The 15,829-nt window shown below is 44.3% G+C and overlaps 1 protein-coding gene across 1 annotated transcript in view; it reads right to left on the reverse strand.

Moving 5' to 3' along the window:
* The window catches only part of mgat5b (alpha-1,6-mannosylglycoprotein 6-beta-N-acetylglucosaminyltransferase B), a gene marked incomplete at both ends in the record, with an annotated part of 133,331 nt that overhangs the window by 91,983 nt on the left and 25,519 nt on the right, over positions 1-15,829 (reverse strand). The window contains one exon of the mRNA XM_084465126.1: positions 5,744-5,894. Coding sequence (XP_084321252.1) covers positions 5,744-5,894 — 151 coding nt within the window. The remainder of the gene's footprint in view (positions 1-5,743; positions 5,895-15,829) is intronic.

Consider the following 15,829-nt stretch of genomic DNA (forward strand, 5'->3'; position numbering starts at 1 on the left):
ATAAAGAGGCGGGTGCAGTCAACTAGAACTGATATTCTCACAGAGAGGTTCGCTCACTAATGGCTGAAGGATGGCTTACTCATCTCACTAAAATGATAGCCTTTAAAGCATGGATGAAAATTTATTTTGAAGGCTTTTTTTCAAATTTGTTGGAATTCTCTTGACATCTCGACAGCAATCAATAAATCAAATCAGACTCAGAAAAAATCAGTTATGATGTGATTATAAACAGCCCGTTCAATCATTTGACCCAAAAGAAATGATTGGATGGCCTACCTGTCTAACTTTGTACCTACCTGGCTACCTGCCCACTCATTGCTCATTACCTTAGTCTTCCACAAGACTAGGCAGAACTTTTGCTGACGCTAGCAAGATAGTCAGATGTTTTTTGAGGGGTTGGATTTTTTAAGTTAGAAGTTAGAAGTTAGAAGTTTCGCGAGGTCACACTCTGTTTCCTCTGGGCTCAAGCCCATCTCCCAAAAATAACAAAATGATAGGTCCAATAAGAGTTGGGTGAGTTTAAGTTTATCGAACAAGGAGCAGCTGCAGCCTGCAGAATTTCTGAAATATAGCGGCTCTCGAAGAAAGTGTATCAACCAAAGGAGACATCAAAACCGCTTCATATTATAGACTAACAGACATCTGCACAGAAGGCTTTCCTCAGAGGAGAAGAGGTTTTTGCTTCAAACCAGATTTTGCATCAGCGAAGAAAGCAAGAGCACCACGTAGTCGTTCAGTGTGATTAGTTAGAGATTTCTTAATGCAAGCCAACAAAGTCAGACTGACATTCATGGTGAAACACAAAATTGAATATGTGGACGGTTGCCCTATGCTACTCTTATAGTCTTCCACATGCGGACAGTCTAGAAACAACTCTGATGAATCTCTCTGTGGCTTTTTAACCATGCCAACAATGCTCGGGAAGCCAGGTCTCCAGAAGCAGTGAAGCACTGTTCGAGGGGGTGAGATACAGTGCAGGAGTTCCGCTGAGGGTGTTTGGCTTCACAAATACAGTGGGAGTACTAGCACACCCCGCAGGGTGCCTGGCCTTGTCTGCGTGGGAGCCTGCCTCATATAAGGGGGGGGGGGGGCACAGCAGAGCGCTGAGCTGTGGAGAGCCAAAGAGGGCCTTCAGGAGAAACCACCCAATGTTTCCCTCCAACCTCTGCACAGTGAAATTGACTGAATGAACTCTGAATCTCTTACAACCCTTGTGCCCTTGCTCTCCCTCTGGCCATCTCTCATCTCATCTCAAGTTTATTTATTTAATATTGATGACACTTTGACTTATTTACTCTCCCACTATTTGGTTCTTATTGCAACACGTACAACACACACACACACACACGCACACACACACACACACACACACACACACACACACACACACACACACAAACACACACACACAAAGAAACCCATACACACAAAACACATACACACAAGCATGCACACACTGCCCTCTGACTGGGTCCCAATAAGGAGCTGCCTCATGGGTGAACTGCATGCTGGGTTGTCCCACATCAAGTGCTGTTCCCTGCTCGATGGGAGTGTGTCAGCACCAATAAGCTTCTAGGTGTAGTATGTGGGCTACATTATAGTGTGTGTGTGTGTGTGGTCTGAAAATACTCAAAACAGTGATGTTTCTTCCCTAAGGCAAAATGAGAACTGACTAACCCACCATACTGCACTGCATACATTCTGCATACAGTCAGGGGGGTCAGGGCTAGGTGCTCTGGACTCCTGCCAACATAGCTTTAACATCACGTCATTTCAACAGAGCTGACAGCTGACGTTATGACTCATAGAAAAACACATTAAAACACACACTCACACACACAAACTATCTATACATAAAATACATAGGGCCCTATCTTGCACCCAGCGCAATTGACTCTACACTGACACATGAATCGTTGCTAGTTTGCACCCGGTGCAAAGCTGATTTTCCCCCGCAGCAACCAGGCGCCAATACACTTGCGCCCAGAGAGGCGTGTCGGCGAAAAGCAGGGGCGTGTTCTGGCGCAAATGATACTTGGTGCTATTTTAGTGATCTAAAAATTGCGCCAATGCAATTTACTGACCGAAAAATTCCTGGTCTAAATGCACTGTGGATGGAGCAGTTGGTGTTGCTATTTTGACGTGCCATGGCAGGTCGGAACGGCAACATACGCTTACACACACGTAGGCTAGGGATGGGTCAGAATATTAGATTATTCGATTATTCGTTCCCGAGGGTCAAAGCCAATTTTTAACATTTGGACCGTTAACATTTTTTCCCATTCAAATAAACAAGAATTAACGGACGGAACTAATGTTGGTTCTGTAGAACTATTCGTTTTTTTTATTATTATTAATCATGTACAGAAAAACAATATACACAATACACAAGCATAAATATTAATATATATGCATACAACACAAACACTGATCACTGTTAAAGTTTGTTTTTTTGCGTTAAAGATATTGAGTGATTTCTTGCCGATGATCCATGGCTGCCTTTGTGAATGTTGGCACACATCGAATAATCGATTATTCATTCATACCACCCACTGATTATTCGACCATGAAATTTTTTTGTTATTCACATCCCTAACGTAGGCTATACACAGCACAGACATGACACGATTAGCCTGATTTAAATATTATGATGTCAAAGATTGTTCATATGTGTGAAACTGCATAGAAATAGTGGAAACATTTTTTTTCCATAGGGGCTGCATGAATTAACACAGTAGGCCTATAGTAGGCTATGCCAAGCGTTAAAATAATAATAATAACAATAACAAACTCGAGCAAAGTATGTTCCAGCCTTCTAAAACAAAATCTCGTTTTAGGGTAAAATTTACTGGTTGGTTAAATTATTTGGGAATGAACAGCTGATACAGCGGTAAGAAGTTGTACTTTTAAATCAATGCATCTGCAAACACCGTACAGCAAACACATATTTTCTGGACACAGACATCGTGTACAAGCCCATAACTTTTAGGATTGATGAGTATTAGATTGTGAGAAAACATAGTTTTACCGCAAGTGAGTGTTTAAAAGAATGAATGAATACGGGTGATGCTTGGGCGCGCGTGCGTGCGCACCCAAAGTTGGAGAAGAAAAACACTATTCCATGTGTGAATTAGGCCTATTATTTGCCAATAAACAGAGCCATTTGAAGTTTGACATTCATGTGGTCATGCATCTGTCTCAGCAGAGACTGCAAACGCGCTGTCAAAATATCAACTCGTCAAGTCAAATGCGCTGGCTCTTAAAGGGGATGGGAGATGGAACTCTCATTGGTTTATTGCACATTCCGCCCAAAACACACCTACGGGTTTCAGACCAACCGACCGTTTTAGATTTGCTTCGGGCGCAAGAGTCATTTATTTTGCCGTCATAATAGCAACATCGCCATAGAACCGCCCACAAAGCTACTTCATGTTTGCGTTTCAGACCGTAAATAGGGCCCATAGTGTCTATGCATAGAAACTATGCAACACACAATTATTATTGTGCTTGTGTGTGTGTGTGAGCATACATATGTGCGCGTGTGTGCATATTTGTTCTTCATGGGAAAGGAAGCAGCCAGATGCAAGCTATGACTACTTTTTTCCATTCTGTGCACCATCCAACTTGAATAGAGATCAGACCAAAGTCGTTGGCTTTCATCAGGGCCCCTTCCCTGGACTACAGGGGCCCACTCTGTATCCCCAGTGCCTTGAGGGGTGCTGTCTCAGTCTAACCACCTGCTTCTCCCTGCTACCAGCAGGGAGACACACAGCCGCTAGCGAACGCAGTGTGTTGACGTAGCGGCAAGTGGACCCATTGACCTCGGTCACTCCTCTTCAGCGTCTCTCCCAACAGAGAGGCACCAAAGAGGATTGACTGACTGGTCTTACGGACGGACAGACGGACCTGTGTTTCCCGCAGATCAGCAGTAGCAGGTCCCCACCGCCGGCCCACTGCCGGCCCACTGCCCAACCCAACGTCCCAGCCAGGACCGTCGTCGTTTAGACAATGACGGTAAACGGAGCTGAGCGTGTACCGAATCTTTCCCAGTCAGCAGTCAGCACCTAGCAGCGCTAGACCGCCTCCTCTGTGTCAAACGTCCCATTATGAGACATTGATTCTGGTTAACACCGATGCCAGACCCTATTAATCACCTCACCCTCCCGGCGTCGAGCTTCCTATAGGCACACATGCACCCGCAAGTTCCTATCTGGAATCGTTTAACAAGGTCTGGAGAGTTGACTTGTGTCAGTATGTATCACATCAATGGTGCTGCGCCGCACAGTTGAGTCAGGCTGTTTAGGGGAAGGTGTTGGACTCTCATCAGAATGAAACGGTAGGTTGTTTCCAGTGTGAAGGGTCCAGAGGTGGGAGTAACAGAGTACAAATGCTTTGTTATGGTCATTTTTAAGTACAGTAACACAATTTGTTTCTTCCCTATGGCGAGACCAGAACTAGTAAGTTAGTTTCAGGTATCTGTATAAGTATCTGTATTTATTTTTCTGACATCTCTCTACTTTGACTCCCTAGATTTGAACACAAATATCACACAAATACTTTCTACTCCTTACATATTCCAAACAGGCTCACTTTAGTTAATTACTTTAGTTTTAATCCATAACGGTTACTTTTTTATTTTTCATTGTGCGCCTTCCAAACATCAAGACCGATTTCAACCTAAATGGATGGCAACAACACAGAGAAAAGACGATGAAGAAGACAAAACAATGTAAAAGACGGAGACCAGAGGAATAACCGGGGAGAAATGGCGTCCATGGGATGACTAGTAGTGTAGATTGTTATTGTAGTTATGATTGTTGTTGTTGTGTAGATGTTAACTATTTTCAGAATATTCTTTACTTTTTTAACTTTATTTTATTCTAAAGTTATAAATAGGATATGTTAAGTTAGCTTTGCCCAGAACAGCAGGTAGAAATGTCAGAGGGAAACCTTTTACTTTACTCTACTTGAGTAAAGAATGTGTGTACCACCACTGGAAGGGTCAGAGAGAAGTAAGCTTTGATTACATTTAAAACTGGAATAAGGTTGTTTAGTTAAGCAGCTAGGGTAAATAAACAACCATTCTATGTTAACAGTCACAAGCAGAATACCTGGTCTAATAGTGGCTCCTCTTGGCTAATGGCAGCGAGGCTGGGCTGAAGACCAAAGGGAGTTGATTAACAACAACAGCGTGTCCATATATACCGTATTGGAAGAGATGTCCGAATGGACACCAGACCCTACCTGTTGATAACAGACCCTATATAGACCAGACTATACCAGTACATAACAAACCAGACCTTACCTGTAGATAACAGACCAGACTGTACTAGCAGATGACAGACCAGGCCCTACCTAACACCCCAGACCAAACCAGTAGACAACAGAACAGATCAGAGCCCAACCTGTAGACAACAGAGCAGACTATCACAGTAGATGACAGACCAGACCCTGCCTAGATTGATAGATATATTGATACTTTATTGATCCCCAGGGGAAATTCCCAGTAGCTTAAAGACATCACACACAGCATACACATGCACAATAAACAAGATGATAAAATAACCACATGAATAATATAGACAATAACATTTAATAACAAATAACAAATAACAAATACCGTACCAGTAGACAAAACTGTATAAGTAGATAACAGACAAGACTCTACCAGTAGATAACAGACTGTACCTTTAGATAACAGACCAGACTGTACCAGTAGATTACAGAACAGACCAGATCCTACCTGTTGATGGCCGAGCTGAGCTCATCTAGGCGCCGTGTGCTGGCGGCAGACGTGTTGTCCAGCTTGGAAAGGCTGTCCATCCTCTTCAAGATGACCTCCAGCATGTCTATGATCTTCCTCAGCACGCCCCGGGACTCCACACCTCCCAGCACTGGAGAGACAGAGACAGAGAGAGAGAGAGAGAGAGAGAGAGAGAGAGAGAGAGAGAGAGAGAGAGAGAGAGAGAGAGAGAGAGAGAGAGAGAGAGAGAGAGATGTTGATTTGGTGTGTTTATTTACACTTTCCTTGACACTACTGATCAAACCGATGTATACACACACCAAACCATATCAGATCAAAACGGGGCCACTGAAATGATTTATTTCCCCCCGGCAATTGCTGCCATTGTGACAGCAAATTGTGTTGGAAGATAACCTTCTTTGCACAGGTTCTTGCCCCAACTCTGTGAGATAAGAACACCTTTCTTGGTTTATTTTGGAGTTTTGAAGCAGTAATAGCCACAGGGTTTATAGCTCTAAAGTCTGGACCACTCACACACCTCACAGAAGCAGGTATGAATCATTCACTAAAGCGCATGACAGTGTAACATATTCAAATCTAAATCTTAGCTAAAGCCCCTGCTAACAAGCTGAAATACCAAGGGAGGAGGAAGGATGGTGTTTCGCTAGAATGCAACGATGTAGACCTTGTTAAAGCCTTTCCCTTGTTAGGTAGGACAATTTCCTAAGCGCAAGAGACAGCTGAGTTTAAAGTTTATTGTAGAAGAAGAAACTACAGGAAGTCAGTGAGCTAACATAGCGTTTTGTACACTGGGAGGTAAGCCTTTATGTCCCTCTCGCTTCGCTATTTAACACAACTTCAAAGTCTGTCATTCCTCAACACCATCCTCATGGGGAACATGTTTGTTGGAGCTGTCAGGATTAAAATAGAGCAAGATAAACGCCTTTATTAATATTTTCTTTGAATGTTCCATCGCAGAGTTTATTCTAATGAAATGCATTTCCTACTGGCCCCCCTCTATCACTCTCTCTCTCTCTCTCTCTCATTCTCTGACCAAGACCAAGTCACACACACACACACACACACACACACACACACACACACACACACACACACACACACACACACACTGCATTTACATGACACTTAGGAAAGTCAAATTATTGGCTTAGTCCAACTATGATTGGATTATTAAGATGCATGTATACACCTTAGTCAAGCTAAAATCGAATCGAATTGGGTTACTCATAGTCGAATTAAGACCCCTAGATAATGCGAAGATGGAGGAAGCCGGTGAATGCAGTTACCCCCTATAAGAATTGTGTCCCGGCCGCGGGAGCGCTCATGGCATGCATTCATTAAAGGTGGAAGTATACAGACACTACGCTTCGATTTCACCCAAGGCTGAATTAAAAGTACATGTTTTCCTAAATGTGGGTCATCAACAAGGTTGTAAAGTAGTAACTTCGGGCACATCTGTCAAAATAAATGTTTTTTTCTCCCAACGTGTTTACGATCTTTATTCATTCATTGCGGCGGGGAATGTCTGCATACTACCGAGAGGTCGGAACAATGGAGCATCGGTGAAATGATATGGACCCGAAGTGAACTGACAGCTGTCTACTGAAAACTTTCTCAAATGCCGCGTTTGTTGAGTTTGTTGTTTGTTGTTGCTGGTGACGTAAAGAGGTCAACCGGTGGCTCTACTACCACTAGTTGAAATGGGCACAGCGCCACCTATCGTACCGGGGTATGACACGCTTCGGCCAATGAATTGATTTACTCACCGCCATGTATACCCGGACAATTGCAGTTGTCCAATTGCGGAGCATAGTCGAACTATGGCTTTAATCGGATTAAGCTGTGCATGTAAACGTACTGAGTGATAATAGTCCAGAAGTGACTGAAGGCCTGCTGGACCTCATTAAGAGCCTTCAGACAGTTCAAAGGTCACAGACAGCCCCATAAGTAACTTCTGTTTTAACACACGCACACGCACACACACACACACACAGAGTTATAATAGCCCAGAAGTGAATTGAAGGCCGGCTGGACCTCATTAAGAGCCTTCTGTCTCAACACACACACACACACACCCACACACACACACACACACACACACACTGGAACAGCCTAATGGAACAGACTTATTATAAAGTGACACTTAAAACCACACTCATAATAACAAAAGCCTTTCTTTTTTATACAGAGACGTCTAATAGGGAGATATATATAATAATCAAGTGCTGAAAGGGCATTGGCAGCCGAATATCTTCTTAGGTCATAATGACTTGCCTGCTTATCGTTCTCATCAGCCGTAGCCATCCCCAGCCCGGAAGAGGGCAGAGGTACAAGAGAGGGAATGTGGAGGCAACAATGCTGTCTCTTCGGTAGTCATGGAATGTGCTACAGAGCAGTAGTGGTAACAATAAAAACGACAATAAGGACAACATCTTGGATTTATAAAGTGGTACCTTTCTGCAAATCCAAACCCCTCAGTGTGACAACATAATGTGTCAATGGTACAGCAGAAGATAAGTGTGCTCCGAACTAGCATCAACAAACCCTCCTGCAAAAAAGGTCAACACATTCTTTGTGGTGCTGGTCAACAATATCACAATGACCATGATTACTGAGGTGATATTCATGATATGCCAAATAAAAAAAGACTGACATTCATCATTACAACTGCATCACATATGCAGCTCAGCCACTTCACGAACAGAACAGAAGAGAACATTGAGCCTTGACTCGTGGGTATGGATAGCTGCCACCTTATACATCCCCCCCCCCTCCCACCGATTTGAACAGGAAAGCGTTATGCGAGACACCAAGAGGTCAGACGGCGCCACGTTCCCATCGCCGTGGTTATCACCTGGATTACAATGAACCGCCTCACCCCCCCAATCGTCTGCCAGGGTTTTGACAGGCAATCACCCTTCCTCCACCCCCCCCCCCCCTCCTTTCTATAAAAGCCCCCCACCCTCCTCCCTTGTGTGATGCGTTCAACGGTACCCCAGCCGCGGCCGATGTACTGGAGATTGATGGTGTCACGCCCCCACCCTGGAAATCGCTGTCAGATTGCAGAGGGTGTGAGTGCTGCTGGTGTGAGGGGCCCGTAGGGTTGTCTAGGTGCCGTTTGCAGATTTGACCATTGATTGGCTCCTTGTTTTTGTTGTTGTTGTTGTTGTTGTTGTAGCGCTGGTGGAAAGAGCAGGCAGTGCGGTCACGAGAAGATTATGATCTTCAGAAGCACGGCATAACCGTTTGTATTCTGTGACTGACTGGCTGGCTGGCAGAGAGGGAGTTTTGAGGGTTGGGTTGAATGAGATCCTACCCGATTAAATGTTTTTTACATTTATAACATATAATTCACACATACATTACAAAATTCATAACCTCAATGGAGGGGAAATAGGGAAATGGAGGCCGCACCTGTCACAGCGAAAAAGGAATGAATATGCTTTGGGCCAAGTTGTTTCCAATCAACACAGAACAGAAGGAAGTTAGCGTGCAGCTAGAAAGACACAACAGATCAACAGATGCTCAAGACATCCACAGCGTCTATATTGTCAATTGCAAGCGCTAACGAGGAGCTCATGTGTCAAGTGCCCTGATTCTGTATGGGAGAACTGAATCCGTTATTGTCATGACAAACGTGATCAGTGTTATGTTCCCTCAACAGTCTGTATAATTAACCTGAAGCTAACCTTTCATTGAACCCCGGTCTGAAAAAAAGGAAAAAAAAGGAGCCAGCCCACAATCCTTGATTGTCTGCCAAACTGTTACCATAAATTCAGATGAAACAAAGACTGAAAGCAATATTTGCACCCCGGGCTAGGACTTTATGGATACAGTTAAAGAGAGGAAAGTCTGCCCTGGCATGCCCTTGACTGATAACACCTCATTCACATCATCTCATCTGCATTATGCATCATGTCTCAGAGTGCGGCAAGGGGAGGTGACGCGCTCACACACGCACGCACACGTTCACACATGCACACACACGCAGGATCACGCACACACACGCACGGACAGGGAACAAGAGATGGATGTATGCGTATATATATGCATTCGTCCGCTAGGCCGCGTTCGAAAGGGGCCGGCTTATACCAGCGGAGGCACTGGGGCGAGAGAGAACGTGATGGAAAGATACAAGCGGAGAGCAAGAGCAGAAAGATGGGTCCTGAAGAAGCCGGGATAAGGCAGAAAAGGAAGTGTTTTTTTTTATAGTTTGTTTTTTGTTCTTATCCGAGAAATTTGACTCAGAGGTTGACCGGCCTGAACGCAAAAACATTTCACACTTCGATAAGCAGTTGACGGCGGGCCATTGAGATTGAGCCGTGGCGCCTGCAAAAATTGAAAACAGCATGAAAGGGAAAGTGGATAGAAGGACATTAGGCTATGCAAAGATGAGGGGAATCAAAGCCCTGCACGTAGTCACACAAGCACACACACACACACACACACACACACACACACACAGACACTCACACACACAGACACACACACACACAGACACACACACACACACACACACACACTCACACACTCACACAGATACACACACACACTCACCCTCACACAGATACACACACACACACACACACACACACACACACACACACACACACACACACACATACAAACACCCCGGCCATTGTGAGCATGCTGGTTCTTATCGCTCCATGGCTGATCACAATACTTTGTCTTATCACAGGATCAGCTCCAGTGTTTGTAGTGAATATCTACGTACTTCAAGACTCATCTATACGCCTAATTGTTCTTGTCTCTGATCAGTTTTAAGAGAATATGAAGACAATGTTCCCTCCATCTATCGTTCTTATTTATATATTTGTAATCAATGGTATTGAAAAAAAACTAGCATACAGTAAATGCCCCTATTAATGTCATCAAAAAACTATTATTATATTATATAGATCGATTATATAGATATTTTTTGAATATATTTCCACAGGTAGGTGTAGGAACGACGGGATGTGATGTGCAGAAGGTACAACAGGGGGGCTCCCTGGTGGTTCAGCGGGTAGAGCGCGTACCATTAAGGCCCAGTCCTTACCGCAGCGACCCGGGTTCGATTCCTGCCTTTGGTCCTGTTTGCGGCATATCTTCTACTCTCTCTCCAATACCTTCCTGTCTACCTCAAACAAAAAATAATAATTCAGAAGGTACAACAGAATAAGGCACAGAGCCGGGTGCTGAGGGATATCTTGATATGCCTCCATTCAGCCTGGAGGAGAAAGCTCTTTGAAAGCCTCAGATGGACACATTCAGATGCTAATGAGACGGCACCGTCATATGGGTGGCCATGCCACAACTTTACAGGGCCACGCAATCTTGAAAAGATGGCAAGAATGTACTTAATCAGAACATCCGAGATGGTCAATACAACGTTATCTCAGATGACAACAAAGCTTGTCAGAAGAGATGTACAGTTTTACAATGGTTCTTCCGTAGCAGAGAGAGGTCTATTCACAAAGAATATTGAAGCACAAAGCAAGAAGAGTGTGCTGCACAAAGCTTTTCTTTCTAAGCCCTTCCTTATTCTCTCTTGGAGGTCCTGACCACATGCCCTGAACAGCAGAAAGTGTAGCAGCCAAACTTCGATGGACCAGGATACTAGAAACACACCGAGGATTACACGGCCCATAATGTGCCTTGAACCCATTGTGCTCAGACACATTGTTCTCTCCAGTTTCTAGATGTATTCACTGATTCACTTTAAATGCCATCCATAAAAAACGCAGAGCACACTCAACATCGACCTTTGTATTATAATAAGTGGCGCGGACAGACGTTTTAAATATTAAACGCACATCATCCATCATGGGGCAACAAACAGAAACACTAAGTCAAGAGTCTTGACTGGCAATGGCGTTGATCCAGAATGAAATAGTGTCCAATCTGCGGGATGGGAGTGAGGAATAAATCTGTGTTTGAGATTGAATTCAGGCTAACCGAGTGTGAGTGGAGGTAGACTGCTGCTGCTGGCGCTAGTAGTATGTCATGCTGGATGAGGAGCGGCACAAATCAACACGCACGCCCCTCCGTCACACACGCATGCACACACGCGCACACACACACACACACACACAGGCACACAGGCACACTCACACACACACACACACACACACAGGCACGCACACTCACACACACATAGGCAGGCACACACACATGCGCACATACACAAACACACACACACACAGGCACACACACACACACGCACAGGCACACACACACACGTACTCAGGCACACACACACACACACACACCCACACACGTAGGCAGGCACACACACATACACAAATACACACACACACACACACACACACATAGTTCTTGAACGTCTTTAACATCAAACAAAAGGCTTTACAGTTCTTCCAAGCAGCTGCTGTGGCATTTCCTCAGAAAAGATGCCAGCTCGTGATATTAAGAAGGGTGCCCCCTGGACCCCAGCACCTACAGAGTGCACAGGCTATCTCCGGATAGGACCCGAGGGCGGCCGGGCGGCTCGCGTGTGTTTAAGGTTAAACACAATGGCCCTCATACATATCTGAATGTCGTTTCGACACTGCCAACCGCGCGGATTTAAGTATGTAGCTGTGTGTGTGTGTTGCTGCTGATATGCACCTTACTTGCGTTTAGTTGTATATTATTTCATGTTTGTGTTCAAATGAGAACACGCAATTTTGCACAGGGCCACGTTGACTGAAGCTGGTTGATTAATTTGTACTTCTCGAAGCGTTCTCTTCCGCTGGCTTCCCTGCTTATGGCATGATAGTGAACGAGTATGAGTCGCATAGGGGAGCCTCGTAGGGGAGCAGCAGCTGTTGAGAGCCCTGCCGGGCAAACTCTTGCTCCGTCCGTATGGTTTTTGGACCGCCCATGCTAAAGATTAGGATTAGAACAATGAAGATGTGGGCTTAGCACAGACCCCTGGTGTATTGCATACAGTAGCCTGCACACACGCAGTAGATATTCCAAATGTTCTTAGTGATCCTTAATGCTGCGTTTTTAGAAAAGCCTCTTTACAACAATGTGTGTGTGTGTGTGTGTGTGTTAGTGTGTGTGTGTGTGTATGTATGTATGTATGCATGTGCGTGTGTGTGCGTGTGTGTGTCTCTGTGTTTGTATTTGTGTGTGTGTGTGTGTGTGTGTGTGTGTGTGCGCATGCATGTGTGTGTGTGAAGCAACTGTGTTAAGGAGGTGAGACGTGATAAGGGATGACAGAAGAACCTGCTGAGGTCGACGCCCCAAGCAAAAGGATCTGAAGGGCGAGGTGACATCATTCTGTTGTCAACACACTGACACACTTCCTTTATGCTGCATACATACCGGATGCTATACACAACACATTCACATGCTCCCCCCTTGTTTGATGCCCTCAGTCCGTTCTAAGACAGAATGGCAGACAGACAGACAGACTAACACTTTTGAGATGGTTACTGGACAAAGAAGGCATTCAACCTCATAGATGAGATGAAAAAAAAACTAGTCACCCAAAGATAGAATTGACAAAAAGACAGCCAGGCAAATTACTGGTGCCTAATGGCTTGAAACCTTTCCAATCTCCCCCACCATCTTCCCACTCCCTCTTCCAATGACTCCAAATTACATGCAGTTTAATTACGGCTGTTCATTAGTGAAGGAACGTCAGGAGGAGCATTCAGGAAGAGCCTGATGTGGGTTTTGGATCTGGCAGGGGAAGGATTCAGTGAAGAAGTGTTTCGAACCAATTAAAAGGCAGCAAATGGAGCGTATAGGAAGTGAGAGAGTGCTCTATTGATGAACACATTTATTAACAGCTTTCCAATTTGATGGGTAAATGATCAAATATAATACGGTCTTTATGGTCTTTATGTGAGAACGTAATGGTATAATCTAGCTAATCTATCTATCTAATTGAAACAATTCAAACGTATTTGAAAATCCGGTTCTCTGTTAATCTCTGACATATCTCTGAAATTGGAATTGAACAGATTTTTAGAAAGATTAAGGTAGAATACTTCTTTAAATAAATATGATTTTAAGAGCTATAACTGTGGCTTTTATCAACAGAGATGCAAGTCAATGTTGACCCAGATTAGATCAAAACAGGTGGAATGAGTTGATTTGATATTCAAAGAAAAATAGATGGACAGCGACAGAAGTAGAGATAGATAGACAGACAGTGAGATGCAGAGAGAGAGAGCGAGAGAGAGAGAGAGAGAGAGAGAGAGAGAGAGAGAGAGAGAGAGAGAGAGAGGGGAAAAGAGAGAGTTAGGAAGAGAGAGAAAGAGAGAGATAGATAGACTGAGGCAGAGCAATAGAGAGAAAGAGAGAAACAGACAAAGAGAGAGAGAAATAGAGATAGAGAGAAAGGTATAGAGTGAGAGAGAATAGCTCCAATGCTCTCACTCTTCTCTCTCTACAGTATTTGTGCATTGGCTGAATGACTTTGATTTGTTTGTTTGTTTAGCGTGGGTATAATAATAAATTATTAGCAATAAATCCTATTCTCTCTCCATCTTCTTTGTTCCATTCCTTTGTGCTCTCTCCCTCTGTTTACTATCCTCTGCTTCCTCTACTTCATCCACGGTTCATTTTCACTGCTCTAAATTGTTCTACTCTGATTATACCATTCAGCCTTCCTGATTTACCACAGATAATATTTATGACAAGGACAGGCCGAAAGGCTTATGCATGCCGCACACACACACACACACACACACACACACACACACAATCCCCCCCCCCCCCCCCACACACACACACACACACACACACACAGACCCTGAAATAAACCAAGACACACTTGATGGATGGAACACACTGGATGGAATAAAACAACAACAGTGATGAAAGAGGAGGGAATGGATGTATGTATGAGTATTTGTCAAAGGATAATGGATTTATGTGTGGGTGTGTGTGTGTGTGCGTCGATGTATGCATCTGTACCTGTTTGTTGATAAAACTGTGATGAAACAGTGGGACAGAAGCTTATGTATGTCTTTGCACATGTCAGCACAAGATTGGGCATGCCAGTATGTGTGTGTGTGTGTGTTTGCATTTGTATGTGTGTATGTGTGTGTGTCCTGTCCTCTCCCATTTGTTGATTGGGAGGGAGAGGTGTGATAGTATCTCTCATTTATACAGTTTGAAGCAGAATAATAAACAGAGGATTCTGGGATATCTGGGCTCAAATAGGCTCAAAAGATGACACACACACACACACACACACACACACACACACACAACACACACACACACACACACACACACACACACACACACACACACACACACACACACACACACACACAGTTTTGCATACACATAGACAAACACATTAAAATACACACACACACACACAGACAATTTTGCATACACATAAGCCAACACATTAAAACACACACACACACACACACACACACACACACACACACACACACACACACACACACACACACACACACACACACATTAATACGCTCTTTCTGGTAAGTGTTCAAGGAAGTGCAGGCATGTCACCCGAGTGACAGCAGTGTGTGCGCGTGTGTGTGTGTGTGTGTGTGTGTGTGTGTGTGCATGTGTGAGTGTGTGTTGGTAGACCAGACTCCAGCAGGGGAGCGGTACAGTAGAGCAGAGCCGTTAGTAGCACGTCGCTCCACCACCACAGCTCCCCGCTCGGGGTGAAGCCTGAGCACCCAACATGTCGGCGCGCATTAGATTGACAGCGTGTGTTAGCATGGCAACCGCGTCCTTGAAGAGCCGCGATGAAGGAGAGGTGGAGTCTGAAGTTCCCCTGTGTGTGTGTATGTGTGTGTGTGTGTGTGTGTGTGTGTGTGTGTGTGTGTGTGTGTTTAGGGTCCAAAATTAGCACTTTCCACCAGCCAATAGTGGATAGAATGACAATTTATTTGGCAGGTAAGAATGTCCAGGGTTACATGTTTAACCCTGAACATGTTTTCTACACTCAGGCAGTTAGAAAGACTAAAAGTTCTAAAAATTCTAAAAGTGAATTTTGGACATTGTGTATGTGTGAGTGTGCGTATGCATGGGTCTTTGTGGGAGCGTGTGCGTGTT

Source organism: Micromesistius poutassou, assembly GCF_964030765.1.
Source record: "Micromesistius poutassou genome assembly, chromosome: 3".
Taxonomy (NCBI): Eukaryota; Metazoa; Chordata; class Actinopteri; order Gadiformes; family Gadidae; genus Micromesistius; species Micromesistius poutassou.